Source organism: Amborella trichopoda, chromosome 9, assembly GCF_054954075.1.
Source record: "Amborella trichopoda isolate Santa Cruz 75 chromosome 9, AtrichopodaSantaCruz75HAP2 v2.0, whole genome shotgun sequence".
NCBI classification, from domain to species: Eukaryota; Viridiplantae; Streptophyta; class Magnoliopsida; order Amborellales; family Amborellaceae; genus Amborella; species Amborella trichopoda.
In genome coordinates this window covers 11,682,613-11,708,536 of record NC_142344.1, presented here as the reverse complement: position 1 = coordinate 11,708,536, position 25,924 = coordinate 11,682,613, and the positions used below count along the sequence as shown (strand labels likewise).

The window sequence follows — 25,924 nt, the reverse complement described above, 5'->3', positions numbered from 1 at the left end:
AAGTGAAATAACCTGATTATCCTACAATATTCATAAAGGGCTCAAAAATATCTGATTTGTTTACTACAAGTTCAAATTTTTAACTTTCATTTCATAAAAGTAATTCCTCAAAATTTGTCAAAAAGTTTTCAAAAGTACCCATATTCAGGAACCTGACATTTTGATAATTTAACCCATTTAAGTTGCTCAAACTAAATTACATAAATACCCGCAGTTGCTCAGAAGTTTAAAAGAAGCCACAACTAAACAACCAAATACTAGGTTTTGCGTGGAGACTCCGTCCACCCATTCATGATGATGGCATTACCATAATTCACAAATCAAGATTTTCATTGCATCTAGAAATTCCACATTCTTAATATACATGCACTGTACAGCCCTGCATAAATATTATCAGGGGCTTGATAACAAACATCACCGCATTTCAGTCACCAACATTGGTCTCGCACTCCCCAAGTTTCCCATCGTGAGGAGTCATTTATTGGCAATGAAGTGGAGAGGAAAAATTCCATAACAACCATCCCCGATCGAATCCCTTGGAGAAATAATATCGCCCCATCAGCATTCAATGTTGTCCTTCATCCGGATAAACCCCACATGTTAAGAAGTACTGGATGATGACACCACCATCTCTTTATCACAACCAAGAACCTGATGAAAGTCGGGGCCAAAACTCAGCTTCACTCTTCCTGATGATCAATCCCACCATTTTATATCCGAGTGAAAGCATTACATTTATATCCAAGCGAAAGCAGTAGCCATTATGCCCACCTATCTTAAGCGTGCATAGATCACAAGCAGGAGCTTCCTTTGTCTTCTCGTAGAGGTTGGAGAGTTCCTTGAGGCCAACCAGACTATGAGCAATTAGACATATGGACCCTGATGAAGTCCGCCAAATCTTCAATGCCCAAAAACTGTTCTTCCTCAAAATAGAACATGGTTGCTCACCTCACATAAAGTCAACGCCAGGAAACTGTACCAAACCGAAGAACAACTCTGTTGGCATCGGTTTTGGAACCTGAGAGCTGGTGGCTGAATGCCTGGCTAACCAAATGGTCAGAAGGAAGCACAATGAAGCACTCTACTATGGTTATGAGACATTCCCATTTTCTTGGGCTTGTTTATCCTTGTCATCTATTCGGAGCTCCTCGTATGCCTTCACAGAGACCGAAGTGAAGGTCACCATTGCCTCAAAAATTTGTTTCAGACCCAACTGTGCACTGCTCAGAGAGGCAGAAGGCTGCACAAGCAGCCCTTGTTTGGTTTGGCCCATGTCAAAAGTTGCCCCAGAAACCAGAGTTAGCTTTTTGTTCAAGGTATCACGAGCCTTGAGTATTTTCTTCTCCTCCTTTTGGTAATCCAAAGGTCCTTTTCCACTACCTTTTGTAACATCCCCAGCCCTCAAAACTTGTTGCTGCTCTGCTCCTTGCCTTTCCCGTAGCTCCTGGATACTTTGGGTAAAGGCCCGTATCGCATCAACAACCTCCTTCTCTGATATTCTTCTAATTGCCTGACACCAGTCATGGCAGACAATAAATACACGCGGGGCACCAAGCCTGCCAGGAGAGAAGGGAATGGGTCCATCAGGCGTCTCTTCGGGTTCATATAGGAGGCACTTGATAAGCCAGCTATTCAATGCCCCCACAAAATCTTTTTGGGTTATTATCCAAGTGTTAAAACTGGAACACCAGTTCAGAAGCTCTAGTTCAAGCTGCATTGCAGCTTCGATGTTAGAATTACTCAGCTTCCTGCCAATAAGGTCAAGAGTTTTAGCCTGTCCTATCACCATACACTGGTTCTGATGGCATTCCAGCATGACTTTCCACATTCTAATCAACCTGAACATAATAGAAGCAATTAAGAAGTGGATTTCACAAAAACAAAATAGAAGCTCTCGAATGTGTGCATGAATGCATCCATGACATCTGCCATGTGTGCATGTGTGTGTGAACATACACACATGAGAGATAAAGAACAGCAGCATAATATTGAATGTTACAAGACCTGCAAACTACTAAATCATCAAGTATTTAGAGCACTACACCTAATATTGATATTCTATAATGATGATGACACTCAAAAGACAGGCAAAGGATGTAAGAGGTATGTCTCAAGTGCATAGAAGAAATACATTATATTCGACAGTGGGCAGGACACATACACAGACACTAACACCAACACCAACACCAACACCAACACCAACACCAACTTTTCTTCACATAGTGATGCAAAAGCAGGTACAAAGAGTCACGAAAAGATCCAGTAGATTCCAGATACTACAGAAAGTAAGCCAATTATACTCATTAAGGAACAGAAAAATGCAACCATGGAGCTCCAGATCATTAATGTTACTGGGCTTTAAGGATGGCTCTTTCATTCTCTTTTTGAATGAAGTTCGATACATGACAAGCATAGCACATGGATATTATGCTATCTAATTCATAGCTCATTGTATCAAATAAAAGATCAATGATGCTTAAGAAAATTAACAAAAATTGGATTCCTCTAGTTCCTCTCTAATTGGAATGCACACAAACATATCAACTTTCAAAAGGTTCAGCCAACTACGATGATAAAAACCCACTATCGAACATAAATAAATAAAATGAAAACAATAAGCAAACCTAACTCTAATAAGAAGTAACTTAAACAAGTGAAAGTTAAAGATTCCCAACAGGATTGGCTTTTTCTGCTAGAACACCCAACCAGGAGCTGGAAGGCCTGTGCAGCATCGCCAGCACCCACCCGAGGCACGAAGTTCCTAGGCCACTACATTCTTAAACACATGTGATGTTCAGCAAAGCTTTCTATGAGCAACGATATTCATTAGTGACCGTTATTGTCCCCACACCCCTTAAAGAAACCAAGCACTCATGCCCATTATGGAAACTTGCATGTTAAGATAATCTGTATAACATTTTACTATATCTAGGTGATTTTCCTGCTGTAAAACTTATCATATTTGAGTGATTCTCCTGCTTTAACAGTTACCATATTTGGGGGATTTTATATTGTAACACTTGGGCATCATGGTTGTGATTCCTATGCATATTGACTTACCTATACTGTAACTCCCATAGGGATCTATGTGTACATATAGGCATATTGCCCCACGATTTGTATAGAGTAGAAAAAATAAAAGATATATTGACTTTATCGTCGTGTGCTCATGGTCTCAGAGAAGGCTTAGAAACCTAGGATATTCATTACTTTCAGAGACCCTAGAATCATGATTTTTCTTTCTTGTTGGGATTGACGCTGTGGGGTATCAGCAACCTCAAATTTCCAGTAAGATCATCTCCCTTTCCTTTACCAATAAGTTTTTATGGCAAGCTCTTTTCATTTCCAGCAACCTCACATTTCCAGCAAGATCTCGCTTCTCTTTCACCAATACGTTTAGGTTTTATGGCAAGCTCTTTTCATTTCCAGCTACCTCACATTTCCAGCATGATCATCTCACTTCTTTTACCAAAAAGTTCTATCCTAAACTTTTTCCATTTCCAACAAAAAACCATAGACCATTTTATACCCCACGGAGATCAAAGGGTCTTGGTGAAGGACGAGGAAGTCAACGAAATGTGGAAAGTTTATTTTAAATTATTAAATGACGAACACAATGGGGACATAGCGATAGAAGGAACTGTTGGTATAAAGAGGGCAGAGGTCATAGATACATTCGTGGAATTAGGATGTCAAAAGTGAAAGAAGCTTTGAAAAGGATGAAGATAGAAAAGGCTTTACAACAATATGGTATCCTGATAGAAGTTTGGAAGTGCATGGGGGAGATAGGAATTGACTGGCTGACGAAGTTGTTCAACAAGCTGCTGAGAACAAAGAAAATGGCAAACGAATGGAGGAAAAATATTATAATACCTATTTACAATAACAAATGAGACATACAGAATTGTTCGAATTAAGCATGAAAAGAGTGTATCTGAAGACCAATTTGGTTTTATGCCAAGAAGGTCAACAGCCAAGGCTATTTTCCTACTTAAGCAACCGATTGAGAAGTTTAGGGCGAAAGGAAAATACCGACCTAGATAAAGCTTATGATAGAGTACCACAAGATTTGATTTGAAGGGTGTTGAAAAAAAAAGCAGACTCCAAACACTACATCGACTTGGTGAGAGATATGTACAATGGAGCGTTAACTAGTGTACAAACAATTAGTGGAGAAACAAGTGAGTTTTCAGCGACAATAAGTCTACATCAAGGGTCATCATTAAACCCGTACCTCTTTGTCTTAGTTATAGACGACTTAACTAGGCACCTGCAGGATGAGGTACTGTGGCGCATGTTGAACGAATGAGACCCAAAAATGTGTCAACATAAAGTTAGAACTTTGGAGGGATGCTCTAAAATCCAAAGGTTTTAAAGTTAGTTGGACTAAGGCAATGTATATGAAAGGCAAATTTAATAATAATAGAAGTAAAGACGAGGAAGTAGTTAAGATTGACGGCCAGGAAATACAAAAAAGACCGCACTTTCGATAATCGATAATCTAGGAAAATGAAGAGATTGATAAAGATGTTGCACATAGAATTAGAATTCGGTGGGCGAAGTGGAGATGCGCAACTGGAATTTTATGTGATCGCCACATGCCAATGAAGCTGAAGGGTAAGTTTTATACGACAACTGTGAGACCAGCTTTGCTTTATAGAATGTTGGGCGGACCAAAAACAATATACCCAAAAAATGAGTGTAGCGGAGATGAGGATGTTGAGATGGATGAGTTGCACGACAAGGGATAGCATCCGAAATAAATCCATTTCGGGAAAGTTTAGATGTGGCACCAATAAGCGATAAGATTAGAGAGAGTAGACTTAGTTGGATTGGTCATGTGTGGCATCGACCAAGTACAACACTTGTTAAGAGGTGCAAGTTAGTTCAAGTGGAAGGATTGAAAAGGGCAAAAGGTAGGCCCAAAAGGAGGTCATTGGAAGTGGTCCGAAAAGATATAGAGACTTATGGCCTCACTGAGGGTACGGCCTTAAATAAAGCAGAATGACGGATCAGGATTCGTGTAGCCGACCCCAACTAATTGGCAAAAGGATATGATGATGATGATGATGATGATGATGAGAGATCACATAAATTTATTCCATACCTTTTTAGTCCAAATAAACCAGAAAAAGAGGATCTTTGCAAACTTTGAACTAAGGAATTAGCAACTTGGGAAAAAAAATACTTTGGGTTTCGAATTCCTTAGTTCTTGAAAGCAAATCTAAATATACATAAAATAAAACCAACCATGCTCAAAGTTTGCAAAGATTTATCTAAAGTCAGGATAATTAAGAAATAAGAAGAATGACAAGTGCCCATAGTCACAAGTAAAAACACCTTAGCCTTGGACATCAGACATCCCGTAGCTCTTTCTTTATATTTGATGCGTGAATCAACATAATATATCAGAAAGTTGAAAATTACGTAAATTTGACATGGCTTGAGAAGAAAATAGTTCTTCGTCGTCTCTTCTTTTCCTTTTCCTTTTGTTCATGAAGGAAACAACTAATCGTACAGAAAGATACAAAAGAATTAAGCTAGTCTTCCCAAAGTTGTAGCATGTTATCTAATGCAATAATGGCATAGAGAAGCATGCAGATGCCACATTGGCGAATTACTAAGAAACAAAAACTCCAATACAAAACTGTCCAAGTAGGATGAAGTAAAACTATCAATATTTTCAAATTTTAAAAATAACTACACAAAAGCATCACCAAGGTCATGGCAGACACAACTTAGTCTCCAAAAAGGGAAAAATAGCTTAAGAAACACCAGAATGAAAGGAGAAACAAAAAGACTTTGTGTGGACAAATTGCATAACAGCATACATACCCTTTAATCAGTTCTGTAATCTGGGGCTGCAACTCTTCATCCCTTATTTTATTTATTTTTTTTGATATAGAGTCAACCACCTGCATCGCTATCCTTATTTTCGCGGACAAACTTCTGACTAAAGTACGTGTAGCATGAACTTCATGTGATTCTGCACCCCTTTCATCAAGTTTTTTCAGCCGCTGGCGCTTCCTTTCATGGATTATACTCATCTTTTCCTCGGACTGCAAACTCACATCCCAAATTAGTATTAGATATGAAAATGATGGTCAAATGAAGCATAGCAAGAACTTCAATAAAGTGCCACTAGATTTTTATTGATCAAAAAATCCAAAGAGCAATAGATCAAAAACCAAAAGAAAAATAGATATCAAAGCACCTTTTTTCGATATTAGTGAATAGGACATTATAGCTTACGATATGATGTTAGGGAATCTAAAGCATATGTGCAGCACTTGAAGGACTAAGATTTTATTTTGAATAGAAATCAACCAGTGTACTTGTAGAGCCTATGATGTTCTGGCCTATGTCATGCGTAAAAAATGTTAAACTTTAAGGAATCGCCAATGTTCAAAAAAGCGGACTGCCCAACGCCTAGGCGGCCGTCTAAGGGGTCCAGAAGGCCTAGGCGCATCGCCTAGACCTAGGCGGCCACCTAGGCAGTACGGAACCTGCTTAGGCGGGCGCCCGATGAGCGCCCAGGGCTTGCGCCCGCCTAGGGGCGAAAATTAGTTTCTTTTTTGTTCTATTGATTTTTTTTGAAACATAAAAGCTTTTAAGGATGGGTTTTAGGTTCATTTGAAACCTAAACCCACAATAACCCATTTTAGGGAGAAAGAAACCTCAAAAAAACTAAATTTTGTGATTTTGATTAGATCGAAGTGTTTCTCAAAGTTACGGAATGGACCCAAACATCACCCAGATAGATTAGATTTAGTTTTGGAGTTTTATAATCTTATTAGAGGGTGTTTTTTATTATTTTAGTACCAGAAAACATCTCAGAGGTGGGAAATAAGTGCAATCAAAATAACTGCAAAACTTTATTTTTTAGAACGCTTGTTTTATTTTGAGATATCTACTTCAGGATCTAGTTGAAGTGGAGATCCGGGTTGGAAATATGAATATAACCCGAATCCAAATGACAAAATTGCATTCAATGCAATTATTGTGAAAAAAATACAAAAGGAGGCATAAACCGGTTTAAGAAACATCTTGTTGGTATTAATGGAGATGTTGCCCCTTGTAAACATGTTCCTGAAGCTATCAAAAAGGAGATTAAACAATATATGAGTTCCGTAAAACAAAAACTGGAACAAAATCCTTGCCATTTGAATAGATCTATTTCTGGTTCTTCTAAAAGAAGTGATCCGGGTTGGAAGTATAGTTATAACCCAAAACCAAATGATAAAAATTGTATAAGGTGTAATTTTTGTGAAAAAGATATCAATGGAAGGTATTAACCGAAACACCATGCTGATATTAAAGGGAATGTTGCTTCTTGTAAAAAGGTTCTTAACGCTATTCGAGATGAGATTAGACAATTTCTGAATTTAAAAGAACCAGAAAATAATGAAAATGAGCCTTGTTCTATGGAAATATCTTCTTCAGGTTCTTCTAGAAGTGGTTATCCGGGTTGGAAGTATGGTTATAACCCGAATCCGAATGACAAAAATCATATTAAATGTAATTATTGTGGAAAGGATACAAATGGGGGCATTTACCGGTTTAAAAAACACCTTGCCAGTATTAAGGGGGATGTTGTAAAAATGTTCCTGAGGCTACCAAGGAGGAAATTATACAATACTTGAGTTCAGGGAAGCACAAAATTGCTCATAAGGCCTCATTTGTACATACTAGTAAGAAGGAGCTAGAAGAAGAGGAGGAAGATGTAGATTCAGATTAAACAGATGAGGACGAGCGTCACATTGAAAAGGGAGATGGCTCTGATGATGATGGCCTCGAATTTGATGCATATGATGAGGCTTACCCTATTTCTTCTGACAATGATGATGACTGAAGACTCTTGGTGTTGAGTGTTGACTATTGAGTGCTGCCTATTGTGTCCTAGATTGTATATTTTCTGAATTTCTGTATATTTTTTTTTTTTTTTTTTTAGTTTCTACTTTCTAGTTTCTGGTTCTACTATCTAACTTTTGTGTGTACAGTCTACAATGTATCCTTGTATCATTGTATGGTTTTATTGTTTTTGCATTGTATAAAAATATGGATTATGGTCTTATGGATTATCAAAATTCTCTTCTCGATTTCTATCTTTTTTTTTTCAACGGGGATTATGGTCTTATGGATTATCAAAATTCTTATGGATTAATCATTATCAGACTATCTTCTTTTTTTTTTTGACTAGGCCGCCCAGGTTCTGGGAGGCTGCCTAGGCGCTAGGCGGCTTGGACCCCCATGGTAGCCTGGGTGTCGCCTAGCGCTTTGTGAAACAATAGGAATTGCCAAATCGCGACTGGCTAGAAGATTCCTATTTTCGAAATTGACTTCCATACAAGGGGAATCACGAGAAATGAGATTCCTACTTCATAGGAATCAACTTTCGACCCAAATAGAATCAAAATCCCTACATGTATGGAATTGAGATTCCAACCTCTTTGGAATCGAGCTTCTGACCTACTTGAAACCGACCGATATGGAATCGAGATTCCTTAAATATATGAAATCAAGATTCTGACATCTTTGGAATCGAGTTCTTGAGTAATTGCAATTGTGATTCATACCAATTTGCAATAGAGATTCATACCAATTTGGAATCGAATTTCGACCCACTTGACCATTGAGAGTCACAACTCCATGGGATCGAGTTTCAACCCCCTTAGAATAAGATTCCTACACCAATGACATCACAGGCCTTAACAACTTAGAAATTTAGTTAATATTTTCCAAAAAAAAAAAAAAAAACTTAGAAATCCATTAAGCAATTGAGATAAGAGGTCTCTAAAACTTGAAGAAGAGTTCCTCATATTTGAAGTCAATTTATTGGCTATTGAACATTAGACACCGTATTAAAAGTATGATTGATTAATAGACACTCGGAGTCCACAAGGGAAATGTCTACAAAAGATACAAATATTATCTTATGTATATTTTTAAAAATGTGATTTTGAATTCATTAGTCTACTATTGCTGAATTTTCAGCCCTTGAAAGCGGGATTCAGCAAGCTATCGAGATGCACTGCTTTCCTTGCTCATTGAAGGCAACTTGCAGATTCTAGTGCATTCCGTTCATGGCAGCCATAAGCCCCCTTGCAATCGCCGCATTAGAGGCAGCAAACTGCTTTTACCACCTTGTTGGTTGTTCCTGGAGTATTTTCGCATGTCTACCGAGAGGCCAACTCGGTGGCCGACTAACTGGCCAAATGTGTGGTAGATCTCTCTGAGGCCATGGTTTGGTGCGCCCGCCCACCTGTCTTTCTTTGTTCTCCTATTTCTTCAGATATGGCTAAGACTATATATGAAAGAATTGTAACATAAAATTTATGTTCTTTGTTATTTTCTTTCTCTATTAATGAAAGACAAGTAGAGGCCCAAATCCCCACTGATTTACCCAAAAAAAAATATTATGGTAGTTCAAAATAAGATTTTGTCTATGCCCTGGTGTTGTCTGTGTTGTGTCCTATTTGAATGTAAGCCTCTTTACCAATTATTTTTTAAATAAAGGCAGCAAATCCTAGCACTTTTAGAAACGTGATCCAAGCCAGTCCTAGCACTACTAGAAACGTGATACTAATTGAACTTAAATCTCTATTCTTCGGGGCAAAAATGAACTATGGGAGACAATCGTCTCCAATCCGGTTTCCAAATAACTCAAATCGAAATCCATAAAAATTTGAACCAATCCATTAGTCAGAGAGTTGTGCACGTAAAATATTAGTATTTGATTTTGTGATATTAAAGTTCAAAAAAAAAATTCAGATCAAGATTCTATGAGGGTGGAAGCGAGATTCAATGTTTGATTGATTGGTGGTTTCTTGCATCCAAGAACCACAGTACTTAATGTCTAGGAATCTGGATTCGAAAATAATCGAATCGAGTATCATTATATGTGGAATCCACATTCAACAAGTGTAATCAAGATTCACAATTCTAGAATCGAAAAACATAATGTTAGAAATGAGATTCTTTTAAGTGTGTTTTTTTTTTTTGAAGTAGTTAACCTTGTATTGAAAGAGTAAAAAGTACAAAAATTGGTAACCCAAGGTTTCTTGTTATTAAAAAACAAAAGATTCTATAAGTGTTAGAACCGAGATTCCTAAAGTAAGGAATCGAGATTCCTGACTTCACGAAAACAGATTCCGTAAAGATTCTTTGACAGAATCGTGGAATCGGGATTCTGAATTGGAATCACGACCTTGGGTGAGAGATCCCAGAAACTATGAGCTACAATCATTCTATGACATGACACTTAGTGCATGTAATTGAATAAGAACTTTATGTTGCTTTGTTTTGAATTGGAAAAATCTACAGATTTTCAGTATCATCTCAATAACCAAAGTTGCAGCACAAAAAATGGTCAATACAGACTAAAAATCTTCAACTTAAACACCTTGGATTATCTTGCAGTCATTCACTTAGAATGTGATACCATCAATTAATTGCCCATAAAGAATATCACTCTCCAGAGGCCACATTCATTTGTCACTGCAATTTCCTTTCTTTTTTTTTGTTATTTAGTGAGCTAGGTTACCTCGACTCTAGCTTCTAACCCACAACCCAAAGTCTGCATGCTTCAGAGTGATTTCATATTTCTAGCTGTAAATTGAGAATTGAGAAAGAGAAAGAATTTGATTTTGGAACCTATGGTGATACAGGTACCAAAACTCCTTTTGGAATATGAATTCCCCAATTAGCTCAGAATTTCCCCTGCCAACTCAAAGATCAATTAGAAAATTGTTTTCAGACCCACCTATCTTCTGAGGAAACTTCATGTAATTCTAGAAAAATTATAATGGGTGAAAGATGATGGATCTCTTCCACTTCAGAAATCAAGCTTGAAGAAAATCTAAGAGAGAAATTATTCCAGATTCTTATTTATCTTTTATTGTTTATGATGCCAAAATAACAGAAACAAATATTTATGTTAATGTGAAGCATATTAATAAATTAACAATTAACTATACACAACCCTTTTGTGGAGGTAAACCAATCCACAAGTACACTAAGCTAAGTTTCTATCTACCAGTGATTCATTTCTCGGACTAGAGCATGGAACCGGGCAGGGCCCAAGCCCGCATCTATTAAAAATTAATACAGAAACCATGGGAACCAGTAAGAGTTGGCCGTTCCTGAGGTTTTAATGAGACCAGGTGTCCTGCCAGGCCCGAGTAATTCAGGCCAACCCAAGTTAAACTCGCCGAGTTTTAAAAGACTGCTATGTATGACTATGCTCAGGGTTTAGATAAATCAGAGCAGCAAGTCAAGTAAGGTTCAGTAGCAGGAACATTGTCCTAAGTACAAGGCCCTGCAACTATGGAATCAACCACTGAAAGATGAAGGCAAATGGATTCTAGATAACTTACAACCACACAAAAAAAGCAGAATCCTAAAGATTTCTCTTGGGAAGGTGACACCCTTTACCCACAATCCTCTTAAACTCAAAGCAATCAGAACAAATGCTAATAAAGAAACAATCCTGGAAAGAAACACCCACACACTAGCCGTAAGACCAAAACCAAAACTGACAGCCATCTTCTATCCTTAACTCTAATGTGTTTCCTAAATTTTAGCCCATTTGATAATAGAGTTTCCATTGTTTTAAAATGCGGCAGCATCGCTGCATATGCGGCCGCATCATGCGGTATGCCCCAAAGTTGTACTGAGACAACACCGACTTAGCCACCTCTGGCTTGGCTCCTTGCATGCACAACGCCAAAAGATCGCAAAGTAGTGCATAACTGCATATGCGCTTTGGTGGGATGCGCCAGCTTACGCGTCACATCCCACCGCATAGTGCATATGCGGCACATTGTGATGACAAAAATAAACCCCAAGAAAAGGGGTATTTGAGTAATTTTTCCCCCAAAAAGGGGGGGAGGGGAAAGGTTTGGGACGGTACAAACCCCCCCTAAAACATCAAAAACAGCCACGAAAGTGGCTTTTATTTATACATTCAATCATAGAAAAAAACGAATTGCAGAATTTTCTTTCTTTTTTTGAGAAAATATTTCTATTTGGCCTTTGTGGATCATTGCTTGTTGATTGGGATTAGTTTGGGTGTTTATTTGAAGAAGTTTGCGTGAAGATTTGACAACATATCGAGGGTTTCAAGGGCCGAGAAGATTGAGACTTGAGAAATGAGATTGATCTCGATTCTTGAACTCTTCATAGACTTTTAGTTTGTAACTTAAAGTTTGCAGTTGTGAATTTGTGATTATGGTTTTTGAATGTTTATGAATTATGATAATATGATGTCTTCGAAGTTCTATTGTCTTCTATAAAGTTTCTACTTTCTACTTTCTAATGTCTTATATGATCTAACAAGGGATAGTGGAAACAGAATCTCTGACAGCTAATACTATTGGAGTTGATGAATAAATTAAATACCTACTATCACATAAATCACCTCCATATTTTTTTCATGCATTAAACTATTTTTTGAGATCCTTTAGAAATATTGTATATTTATTGACCACATCGGGGTGATGCACCTGTATCTGGACCCCAGGCCCCCCAACCGCATCGAGACCGCATCCTGCATTTTGAAACACTGATAGCTCCCCCAAGCTCTTGACACTCAATTATGACTATCCAACAGACCAACCCCATGATCCGCCACTCATCAACAGTACAGCCGCTTATAAGAATACAAAATATAGCACTTATCCACATGTTATTAACATCAAACTCCATCAATTACCACTTCTCAAGAGACTATTATTACCTACCTCACGAGAACTGACATGAAGACCACTAAACATGCTTTGGATGACTTGCCCCAATTAGCCAACTGAAATTCAGAGATTTCACAACTCCTTTTCCAAACTATGCTTCTTCAAGTTCTTCCAATTAATCCCGAGCCCGATGGAATGCAGAATCAAGCCATGGAAAGGCAAAGAACTTGCTTTGTGTTGCAATCATGAGGGTTAGGAACTTGAAATTTAGGTTTAGGGCTATTTTGGGTTTCAGCTATTTGTGTATTTTTTGGTTGTAGAGAATAGAGGGATAAAATTGAAACTTTATTTTTTTAAGAAAAAAAGATGAAGGGTTGGGATTTAGTTAGAGTTTCTTAAGGAACAAGTTAGGTTCTAATGATGCTTTCTTTTATAAATATATAACTCTTGGATCAACAAAAAGGGAGAAGAGGAAAAGAATTCTTTTGGGTCTTGTGAAAATAACTTTTTGGGGTGGACTACCCTAAAGATCCTTAAAGAGGGTATATTCTCTCACTCTTTAATTGTATCTTTATTTTTCTGGCTTATTTATTTTCTTTCCCAAACTGCATCAGTTTATCATTTCCATGGAGCCAATCCTTCCAATTTTTCAACCCCAAGATCTAACAGACACTTCAAGGCTTTGCCTTGCACAGTGGAAGCCCAAGTTGGGAAACCCATCCACCTAGCTTCCTGCTAAGTCAGATGCAATAGACTGTAAAAAGAGACTACAGACACCATACCTCATAATAAGCTCAAAGCATATCAAAACAACTCTCAAAAAGCAAATTTGGGTAATGGTATACGTGGTCCACTTCACTTGTGCCATGAAATAAGCGCAAAGAATCTCATTACAACCATCAAATTCTTTGTCCGTTCAAGGGTTTCCTTACTGAACAGGATGGTGTCATCGGCAAATAAGGGGGTGATTGAAGCATCTACAAAGCTCGCCTTAAAGTCCTCAACATAACTAACATCAGTTGTTTTAACCACAAAACTACTGAATGCTCCAACTAGCATGAGGTGAAAAGGAATATAAAGGGCACCCAGTCATACACATCTCAAACTTCTAAAGAAAGGTTTTGGCAAGCACCATAAACTATGATAGAAAATGGAAATTGGATAAGATTATGCTATCCAACTCTCCATTTGGCTCTGAACCCCCTAGGCTCATAAGGAAATCAAGAAAACCCTAGGCAAGGTAGTAAGCCTCCTTGAGATCAAATTCAACAAGTAGGTCAAGCTTTCATTATTTGCGGTATGAACCAATGCATTTATGAGAGATCATGGAACCATCCAGGATCTGCCTCTCATGATGGAATTTCCAGGGAGCAGTGATATAATGAACCTCAGCACTTCCTACAGCCTTGTATCAAGGAAGTTGGTCAAGATTTGTAACATTGTCACAGTTCATCATCATCATCGCCAAATCCTTGTCCCAACGAATTGGAGTCGGCTACACAAATCCTGGTCCGCCATTCTGCTCTATTAAGGGTCATACCTTCAGTGAGGCCATAAGTTCCCATATTTTTTCTCACTACTTCCAACCATATCCTTTTGGGCATAATTATCCCTTGCCCTTTTTGAGCATTCTACTTGAACTAACTCGCATGTCCTAATAGGTGTCGTATTGGATCTGTGCCACACATGACCATTCCACCTAAGTCCACTCTCTCTCATCTTATTGCCTATTGGTACCATACCTAAATAACATTGTCACAGTTAGAAGGCCTTATTTTTTGGCCATGACTCCCTAATTTCATACCCACTATCAGAATCTGCCTCACTTCACTCTTGATATTTGTGTAAGAAATCTAGAGGGGAGAGCTCAACGGAAAAATATCATAGTTGAGTATCCCAGCTGAAGCAAAAACCACTCTTCTGAATTCCTCCACCTCAAACCTTCCCTCCATGATTAAGGTCCCAGCAAAAATAATGAAATTAAAGCCATAACCATCCCACTTGACAACTCATGAGGCCTCAGAAGAGTGTAAGTCTTCAAAAGAAAAACCCACAACAACTTTAACAACTTCCATGTCATCCTAGTATCTTATATATCCCTAACATCTAGTAATTCTACCGAAGTTGCCTCTGCTTCAAGACTTCTCGATCTTACAGAAGAAGTTAATGTTCCTGTCCACCTTCCTGATCCACTTAGAGCTTAAGTTCTTAAAATTCTACAGCCATCTTTACCCTCACAATATCACAACACTCCTAAACTCAACTTGCCTAATATTATTCTCTTCTATAATAATAATGCATTGCTCCCTTCTTGCAAGGGCAGCAATTCCTCAATAAACAATGCCTTCCTATCTCCAATGCCACAAAAAGAAGAAAGTTCTTAAATTTTAATCTTTCCTTCACTATCAGCAGCCTTTTCATCAATCTAATTTTTATTCTAATAAAGAAGCACCCCACCCACATGTAGAACCAAATGCCCAGGTTGCATCAAGTTCTTCAGAAATCCCTATGACATAACCACAATTTTGAAAATACGAATGAGATCAGATACTTCCAACCAAAGAAGAGTAAAAAATAATGATGCAATGGTCCAACAGTTCAGAAAGGACCCAATGGATGGGCCCCACTAACCTGGATTCTCATTCCTCTAGGAAAGAAATGATGCATATGACTCCTTAATGAAGTGCAAGTCTATTAGAATAGGTAACCCGCAAAACCAATTACAAGGGCATGCCAGTTCTCATAACTACTGCCCACAATTCTGATCATTTACTTCTGGCCGCATCAAGCTCTGCCTGAAGATCACCCTGTGAATATTTGGAGCCCAAATAAGCCAACATAAACAGTGAAAGTCCTCAGTAAATTGTAATCGATGATTCTCATACATTGCCTCCCCAACAATGTGATGCCCATAGCAGATCACTACATACCAGTCGACCAAATTGCGGGAGTGGCAAGCCAACCAAACCTTCTTTCCAACTAGAAGTAGAGAAATCCATGGAAAGAGCAATTTAGATCCGCGAATCAATACTATATCTACCATATCTTCCAAATAACTTCTTCAATAGGTAGTCTATGCCATGAAAGGTACAACTTATATGGTTCCCAAACAAGAATTTAAATAGTAAACATGAAAAAAGAAAATGATAGAAGCACTTTCAAGTATCAAGTGTATCATAACCTCAATCTTCTATTTGCATAGTATTAAACTCTCAGTAAGTATTTTTGAGTTTTCATGATCAACTAATCTTAATTTCTCCTTTCAAGGAAATCGTACCCATGGCACATTGACTTCCAAACTTCTCTGAACACAACAGTAAAATAGAAAGGAATAAGATCCACAGGGTCAATCTAATGGATACAGGTGAAATGTGTAATAGTAAGCAAGCATACCTTGACTTCCTCGTAAAGCTTCTTCTCCCAAATATACAGCTTTTGCAATGTTGACGAGAGGTTGCCAGATGACATTCCTATGTCTTCATCAAATGCCAAGAAACTGGGGCCGACATTTTCAGATGAGGATGAGGGTTGGTCACGATTTGATGCAGAAAGGTGTGGAGATGCCCCAAAGGAAGGAAGTACTGCACCAAAATTTTTTTGAGGAAATTGATGTAGAATATGTCTATAACTTAGTACAGCAAACAAATATACCTAAAAGGAGCAATTTTTATATTTTATTGAGATGGCTTAAACCAATGTGAATGGAGTAAAAGAACATCTAAAGGCCAACTCTTAAAGATGGAAATCATTAACCCATACATGGATGTTATGTGAACATTCAAAAGAATTTCGGTAATATCTTTGGGAAATCAAATTAAGTCATAAAGGAGAATCCTAGACATTTATTTTCCATCCTATGAGACTCAACAAATTATAGTTTTTTTTTTTTCTTCTTCTTCTGGGTTTTCACCTCTCTTCCATGCATGGGATGTTATGTGAACATTCAAAAGAATTTCGGTAATATCTTTGGGAAATCTCATAAAGGAAAATCCTAGAAAATTATTTTCCATTCGATGAGACTCGACAAATAATGGTTTTTTTTCTTCTTCTTCTGGGTTTTCACCTCTCTTCAACCGGAGGTGTGTAACAGTGTAAAGGAATTATCTAAATAAGGTTCAATTACTGCATTTGCAGAGTTCAGTCTAAAAACTTAGCATACTTCACAAGAATGTCGAGTGAATTTAAATGTTTAGTGAATAGTATGAACAAGATCCCCACAAGCCTCTGCCAACCAATGTCACAAAGAAAACAGGAACAAAGAACCAGAAGACCACATGAAAAAGTGGAAATGAAAGGAGAAAAAGCACACCTTTATATACGTTGCGCTTTTGATGATATGGCCGTTTCCCAGCTTCCAGCATCTTTGAAACCTCCTTCGCAGAATCCGACGACCTCTCAAACTGGCCATGAATTTCTCTCACATCATCGGATACATCTCTTGGTCCCCCATGACCTCCGGAAACATTTGCAACATTGCCTCTCTCTTGGGCTCCCCCCTCGTCTATAATACCCTTATCAACCATATGCACTACATACTCCACTGGATCATCTTCCTTGCCATACTCACCCTCTCCTCCTCCAGTTTCTCTGTCGCCATCTGCAAGCCCCGATTCACTAGGATGGATCTGCACCTTCTTAGCATACACAAACGTTTGATCTCCATGAATTTCCTTAACAACCTCTGCCTGGCTTTCATCCTCTAGATCTGGAATTCCCTCTTCTTCTCTCACTTCTTTTGAATCTCTACTGCCACCGTCAGAGTGAACACTGAACCTCTTCGGTGTATAAGAAGGATAGAAGGTATCAAACGATTCAAAAGGGTTAAAGAAATCCCAAGCTGAGGCCTTCGGTGGAGAAGGAGGAGGTGGGGCTCGATCAGGACTACGAGAAGTCGAAGGACCAGAAGAAGGGACTTGATGTACAGGAGGAGGAGCACCCATTGGTGGAGAACCAAGAAACCCATAACCCATCATACCGTAATTAGAATAGGGTTCTGACCATCTAACAGTTTCAGTTTCAGGGGATCGAGGCTTCTCTTCATAAACAACAGATGGGTTTCCACCGCCTGATCTCATGTAGTGTAAAGTCTGAGAGGGGAAATTCCACGGAAAGACATCACCAGAATTACTGTACTGAGGAATACCGTACTCAGGATAAGAGGGAGAGGAACCATGACTTAGCTCTTCAGAGAGAGATTCAGCGTCTGAACCCGAATCGATGTGGAGGTGAGAACCGGAGTGAGAGTGGTCCAAATGGTGAGAGTGAGAAGGTGGGGAGGATTTAGGGAGAGTTAAATCAACCGGTTCGGCATTTTTTCTCTGAGTAGGTAGCGTGAGACCAGGAGAAGAAGGCGGTAGCTGAGCGTCAGCATCCACGAATCGTTGCAAAGCTTGCCCTACGCCACTTAAAGCTTGAACATAAGACACATGGGCTGAAGCCAAGGCATAGCGGTGATCAACTGCTTGCTTGATAAATTGCGTTCTCTCTCTACAGAGGGCCACAGCCTGCAAATCATCGACCTTCGAGCTTGAACACCCCATGGCAGGGAGAGAGAGCGAGCCTGAAAACCCCTAAAATCCCGATGATCAAAACCTGGTATCACACTTCACAGAGCTCCATGGAATTCTACGCCCTAGAAACCATCACCAAAAGTGGATAGAGATGGGATCGAAAGTAGAGGGAGAACTCTCTGGAGCCATTCTTTTGTCTTCGAGGGAACCATCAGCACCGCCAAACCTAGGGTTTCAGGAAGGGACTGGAGTGAAAAAAAGTTGCCCTTAATTCGGTGCCATTTTAGAGAGACAGAGGAGAGGGGAAAGAGGACAGAAGGGGGGGAATCTTGCCAGCGCAGTGTATCGTCGCGATGCAGCAGAGATGAAGGTCGGCGCGTACATAAACGCAGTTTTCTGTATTCGCCTTCTCTCTCTCTCTCTCTAACTTTCTTCCTCTCTCTAAAGCAGCAAGCAATAGGTGTCAGTCAGCCCAACGAGCAGAGCGGTGCTCCGACATGGACGGCCTAGAGAGAGAAACACAATTCTAGAGAGAGAAATAGAGTTTTGAGCGGCCCGCTCGAGATTGGAGAGAGAGTGTGCTCGTACGCTTTAGTGCGATATTTTTATAACCAGAGTGAGGAAAAAAAAAAGGTTCTAGAGAGAGAAAAAAATAAGATTCTAGAGGGAGCAAGTCTTGCTACGCATCCTTTTCCAGCGGCCTCAGCAGCCCCCCGCTTTCAAATTTCACCCTTTGACGCCTGCCCATGTCCTTATTGACCATGGACCCACCATTCGGCATTTATTTACCATAATGCCCTCCATCGGTCCATTCTTGTGCCGCCTACCATACTGCCCTCTCTTTCGTCAAAATTAGCGTATTTGACCATGCGATTTTGACAAAACGAAAAAGGCCATCAGGGCCTAGAACCTACCGTCCGATGGTGTTTTGTCTGGAGTAGCAGCGCGATCTTCGCCGTTGCTGAGTCATGCGGTTGAATACGAGCCGTTGAAAAAACAGCCCAAATATGGATTGTGAATCGCAACGGATCTGGAGTGTGGTCACTTGAATGGCGCGCTTCATTCATTTTCTGGCTCAGATCCATGGCAAAATCAACCTTGGTAAAACAAAATACCCCATATTTTCAAAACTGACACTAATGCCCCTCAGCCATTTTCCTAATAATAGTAGTTTAACTTTGGTCCAAGGCGAAGAAAAAGCACCCCACTGTTACTCAAGTACATCACCTTATTAATAGTCAATGTTAAAGAAAGCACGCATTCGCCTCCCTCTCTCTCTCTATAAGCGTACACTCTATTTCTCTCTCTAAGCATATACACTCTCTCTAAGCATATACACTCTCTCTTTCTCTTTCTCTCTCTCTTTCTCTTTCTCTTTCTCTCTCTAAGCATGTACACTCTCTTTCTCTCTCTAAACATATACAGTCTCTTTCTCTTTCTCTCCCTAAACATATACAGTCCCTTTCTCTTTCTCTCTCTAAGCATATACTCTCTCTCTCTCTCCAAAAACATACACTCTTATTTCCTCCCTCCATACAAGTTGCATGCGCACGGAACTTTGATTAGTATGTTTGAAATTCCATCCTAGTTACCTCGTCTCAATCACGCTGACCAAATCATTGGAAAAATTAAGAGAAAATGCAAAATAAATAAGCTAAAAGTTAATTTGTTCTTTAGGGAGTATACTGTATATCTCTTAGTTTTTTTAAAAAAACTCCACCTATTATTAATTTTAAAATCCCAAACTTTGGAGGTATAACCTTTTTAACGGATAGATTAATAAAAGAATTTCTTAATTCTAACTTCAAGGCATTTGAAGAAATAAATGTAATAGAAGTCTTCTCAAGGCGAGATCTAAGAGTTAGAAAACCCAAATTCTAATATTGTTTTTTTGCTGACAATAATCATCTAGTGATTTTTAGATGGTTGGCAAAATTTTAGATCGAAAAAAAATCCTCTCAAGTCATCTGGAGTAGAAGTGAACTGTGCTCCCGAGGGAGCATAGTGAAGGTGCTTTGTTGATCGTTATCTTACTTATTATAATAACATTTAGATGAATTTTTAATAATATGGGTACTTTATTTTTTCTTTATGGTTGATGTCAGTTGATGAATCCAATGGAATGGGTCCACCCACTTCTTCAATGAAATTTTGTTTGGACCATTTACATAAATGGGTAGTCTGGATGCCCTAGGCATAAATTCATAGAATAACCTGTCCATAAATTTATTCCCCATAATCCACATAGAGTATAGTAAACATGTGGACAGGACAGAAATGGCAATGTTTTGGAAGAGAAAAATCCCATTCTTTACGTTTCTCATACAATGGTGTGACGCCAAGACTTAGTTTGAAGAGGAAGGGAAGTTTCCTCTGATCTAAACAAAGTTAACCTACCCCAAAAGAAAATAAATGGGAGTTGCAGTCCCTACATGCTAACCCCCTTAGCTAGGGACAAAATCTTTAATGAGTTTTTTATGCTACCTAGCAAAAGCAAGATTGGATTGTAGCTCTTGCATGAAATGCCCGTCACATGCCTGATTCCCGATCATGCACAATAGACGGGGTTTGGAGGGTCCGGGTCCGGGTCTCGCTCTCACACTATATTTTCAGTTGCATGTCCGGTTCCGGTGAATTTGAGTCCAGTCGGATCTGGGTCTCATATCACGTGGACCTAAACCCGACCCGATCGTTGCCACACCCCTAGTTTTAGGTAGAGCGACAAAATTCAAGGCTCGTAGTTCTACATCACATGCAATGCACTCTCAAGAAATGGCAACTATATTCTTTGCCACCTCAGGAAATTCCTTTCTTTTATTTTCCTTTTTTGATAGGAAATAGAAGGTGGGAAGTTATATGGAAGCGTCCACCCATGGTCAAATGGGTCATCACTGTCCAATCAACGGTAGTGGTGAGAGCGGAGACTCGCTAGGATCTGACATGACTATAATCGTGTGCCCTAAGCTCTGGCTAGCCATCAGCGTCCAACCACCAATAAGAGGATGTTCATGTACTTCACGTTTGGATTTTTTCTTCTTTTTTTTTTTTTTTTGCCAAAATGGATTATATCGATGGTTTAAAAAGCAGATCGATGACCTGGATCAGGCATTTCAAAAATCTATCCGAATCGACGAATCGGTGATTCGGATCGAGAATCGGTCGGATTAAAGCTTCAAAAAAATCCAAAAAAATTATTAAAATTTATTATAAATATTATTTTTTAGGAATCCAATAAGAAATAAGGGTACTACATTATTAACTTTCATTGTTTTCATTAATTTATGAATATTGAGATGTTCTTTCCCTGTATGAACTTATGTTGACCATTAAAATTTACATCACACAAAATAAATCATAGAATTATCATGGATTAAGTATATAATCATATATGAACTACAATAAAGAGTTGACTAAATCGATGAAAAATTGGCCACTAAAATCTCGAATTGACGAAAAACCCTAATCCGCTAAAAAAACCCAAATTATTACAACCTAACTAACTATAATATTATATACCAACAATATTTTATAATTATTTTATTATATAAATAATAACAAATCCAAAATATTTTATAATATCATCTAATTTAAAATGTATTATTGACAGCAGTAAGAAAAATAGTACACTACATGATTTATAATACAAAAATTAATGATTAAAATAAAAGATTTGATCATCAATGTAGAAATTATTAAAATACGTACCAATTTTCTTTAATTTTTTAGGTTTCTAGAATAAATTAGTGGAAGAGATTGTTAGTAGAAAGAGAGAGATTGCAAATGGCGTCATTGTATGAATCCTCTCTTTAAATTAATATTACTAAATTTATGTTAAAGACCATCATGTTATAAAAATAAAAAATATAATTAGACTATTTATTCTTAGGTTGTATTAAGAAATACCTTTTATTTTTTTGACAAGAAATACTTATTGTGTTATCTTTTTTTTTTTTTAATAAGAAAAATATGATACTTGTTGATTATCTTCTTCTTTTTTTGACAAAAGAAGAAGATGTTGTACTACATTTTTTTTTGCTTGTTGTATTACTTTTTATTTTTTTTATCCTATGCCTGAGTTGGCCGAGCTGACTATGTGACTTGGTAGGTTTGGCTCAAGACTTGTGGGTGTCCAAATTCAACCACTAAAACAAGTTTTTAAACAACTAATTATCAGTCAATTATGCTTAAAACGAAGAGTACCTTTTGTTTGGTTTTTGTGGCCATTAAAGGCTTTATGAGAGCTTGTAATCAATATTTTGATATAGTGAAACATAAACTCAGTTTGAGTATGGTTCTATTAGACTGAGATACACAATTGTTATTTGCTAATACTCAAACTTGGTTTTACATGTTAGGCCAGTCAAGTTGAAAAGCCCTTAATTACCTAGGCAAAGTGCTCAACGATGAGGGTTAGCAGGGTCATCCCTTGAGGTCAGAGTTCTCCAGAATAGAGAGCCAATGGATTATATGGCCCTTGTGTATGATGGTTGGCATTTAGATATGAGGGACAAAGCCTCATCATTTACACAACATATACATATGATAACTATATTGGGAAAATGATTCACCATTGAGGGTGATGCATGCACATGTACGAGAGATTATCCTCATGTACCATAGAGCAATGGTTGCACCAGGTTTGTGTGACCTAAGACTTGGCTCTAGGGGAAAACCTGTAATTCATGGATTGTGATTATGTCCTCTCGCTTATTTGCTGGCATTGGTGACCAAATCATGAATATCTGTCATGGTCTATGGGTCATGGGAATCACTAGATCAATTTGATAAAGTGAGTCCACAGTCCACAATAGAAGATGGAGTGCTTCAGCAATTTTAGAATTCCAAAACCTAATTAGGTCTAAATCTCATCAAAATTATTTGTAATTAACTATTTTGATTTCAAATCATTTTTAGATTATTTGAATTTTTAGAAGTATCGAGATATTTTATTTTCATAAAATGGATTTATAAATAGAGATATATTGAATTTTCAATATTTAAATATTCACAGAAAAGAATTTTTATATCTCATATTCTAAAAATCTGTTTTTATAAATTTATAAATCAAATGTTATATGGGGGCCTATTGGGGCCCACCATATTAGCCCATGTAGGAGTGCATGGGGACCACCAATGGTCATCATGGATGGTCACCATGTATGGGGACCACCAATGGTCACCATGGGGGTCCACCATATTGTTTTGAAGCCTTATAATTTAAGCCATTCAATCAAGTAATATGTTTTGGAAAGTTTTGATATTAAAGAATGTTTGAATAGTCAAAGAAAGCATGTATAAGATATTTATATAAAAGATGTGAAAAAATGATATTATTTTTCATATTTTATTTTTTATGGGATTAGGTTTAGGAAGCTGAAAGATAAGTTTCTAACACAACCATTTGAATCATAATAGTAGATATAAGAATTTGATGACTCAGATCTCTCACCCCACATGTCTCCTATGATCAATACTCTAAATCTAATCTCTATAAGGATGACTAACCTTAAGAAATCCAAACCCTTAAAAAACTCTATAAATAAGAGCTCAAATCTCTATAATCTACTCTCTCTCTCCCCTAAAAGTCACATGCAACCCTCTCTTCTCTCTCTCTCTCTCTCTCTCTCTCTCTCTCTCTCTCTCTAAGAGCTCTCATATTTCACTTAGAATATTTTAAAAATAAAATTAGGGGTATGTCCCACACATATATAAGGCATTGAGGTCTTAATCTAGTGCATTATTCCATTGTTCTCTGATAAGGATCGTAACCAAAGGCTTTCCCATACTCTGTAGATTTGAGATAGATCATAATCCCATGCACCATTCGAAAAAGAGACTCAGAGTGGGGTATACTAAGTTTGGTTGAAGTAATCTTTTGATATCTTGCTTTGTGCTGCAGTCTTATGTTTTCTTGTGATTTCTTATTCCCATAAACATTATATTTTTATTTATTAAATAAAAGATTTAATTAGTGGCAGCAAGTGAGAACCTTTTTTGGTTGTTTATTCGAATTATTTTGAATTTTTTTTATTGTATTTGGACATTTGTGAGTTCTCTAATCCGTATAAATAAGAAAAACAAAAAACTATATATACAGTGTTAGATCACATTGTCCAACTTTCACCCTTTGCTAAAGTGGATGGTGATGTGCTTGAGTTAATAAATATTTTACTAGGGCTACTAAATGGTTCTGGTCGGCCTAGCGACCATTAACCATGTTATAGATCTCGATCTTAACCTCATGACCCTACAATCTAGGGCCTGATCCATGTATGTATGTGAATATGTCAATGGAAAAAACTATATAAGAATAACATGTTCGATTTTGTGCTATCCAAAATCACCCACATAAAAAAATCTCATATTATGTGGGATTGAGATTGAGATTGATATTGATATGTTTTTTAAATGAAATAGAAATCCATAAAGATTATGATTATTAATATATATTTTGGTTTTTGAGATATATGTAACATCTATAGGAAATTTCTTATTTAGTGTATATTCATAATCTTTATATATATGGGATGAAAGTGCAGAGAATTCATGTGCCTCATTTGAGGTCATCGTATGAGAATGATGGTTCTTCTAGAGAGAGAGAGGGGCAAGGCCTCTTGTGCATGAGATGCAAGGTCTCCCTAAGAGAGTTCCTATAGAGATAAATATTGTGATGTGATGATGCCTCATGTAGACTCCTGAAGAATGAGATGTTTGTTTCTTGTATAGAAATGGTTCTCATGGAGATTTTGGGTGGCTTCTCTTTTAGTGAGATAAAGTATCATTTGCTCTTAAATTTCTCTTCCTAGATGTTGGTCTAATTATGGTATCTTCCTTGACAGTGGTCTAGTTATAAAATAGAGATGAGAGATCGACAGTGGTGTCATTTGGAAGAGCAGCTTTAAAGAGTTTGCTCGACAGGATTTGGTCGAGAGTTGGAGAGGTAACTTTATATCCCATTTCATTAGTATAGTGGATTTCAGTTTGCTGTGCCTATGGATGTAGTCACATCTATGACAAACCACATAAATCTTTACGTTCTTGTGGTATATGTTTCATGTTTTATTTCTCATACTTTATTTGTCAAAAATCAACCCATCGGCTTTAGAGTTTCCGCTCACACCACAACCTCATAATATAAAAGTGTGGTGCATATAAAAAACCCATCAAAGGTTGCTCCTATTGCTGAAAACCTCTCTAATTAATCATATTGACCTCAAAATATATGGATATGAAAAAGAAAAAAAAAAAAAAAAGACTTTCAAATCTTAAATAGTGTCTCTTGTAATATATTATTATGATTGTCCTAGTTCATATTATTTTTGGAGCTTTAAATTTTATATTTATGGATAGAAATAAATTTAAAGGCCATTATAAGAAATATGGCACAATAATTGTATCTTTCATGGCGTTTGGAGGTCCCCTTTTATTTGATAGTTTAAGGTGGGCATCTTATGACACACAACTACCAATAGGTTGCCATATAGAATAAATAGTAAATTTAGTTATGCAGGTTGCCATATAGAATAAATAGTAAATTTAGTTATGCAGCAGTCTAATCTTGATCTGATGATTGATAATACATGTTACTACTTGAATTCAATGTTTTTTATATAAATCAAATTCAGCTGAAATTTTGGAGTATCTATTTGACACCATCATGCACCAGAGAAAAATATGAAACAAATATTTCCAAAAACTTAAGACGTTCAAAATACTCTTGACATATAC

General features: G+C 37.6%; 1 protein-coding gene across 1 annotated transcript; it reads right to left on the bottom strand.

Annotated features, from left to right (window-relative positions):
- Positions 1–312: 312 nt before the first annotated feature.
- On the bottom strand, positions 313–18,704 carry LOC18424301 (uncharacterized). Its single transcript, XM_011630666.3, has 4 exons — positions 16,996–18,704; positions 16,080–16,267; positions 5,836–6,059; positions 313–1,838 (listed from the first exon to the last, which is right to left on the bottom strand). The coding sequence occupies exons 1-4, from the start codon at positions 18,224–18,226 to the stop codon at positions 1,091–1,093; spliced, it is 2,391 nt and encodes a 796-aa protein (XP_011628968.2). The 5' UTR covers positions 18,227–18,704; the 3' UTR covers positions 313–1,090.
- Positions 18,705–25,924: the final 7,220 nt, after the last annotated feature.

Excerpts from the sequence above, each read along its gene's own strand:
- LOC18424301 (XM_011630666.3), bottom strand. The coding sequence starts at position 18,226 with ATGGGGTGTTCAAGCTCGAAGGTCGATGATTTGCAGGCTGTGGCCCTC. Across the intron at positions 6,060-16,079 it reads AGCTTTACGAGGAAGTCAAG|TCCGAGGAAAAGATGAGTAT; the intron begins GTATGCTTGCTT and ends GTGAGTTTGCAG. Across the intron at positions 1,839-5,835 it reads ATTACAGAACTGATTAAAGG|GTTGATTAGAATGTGGAAAG; the intron begins GTATGTATGCTG and ends TATTATGTTCAG.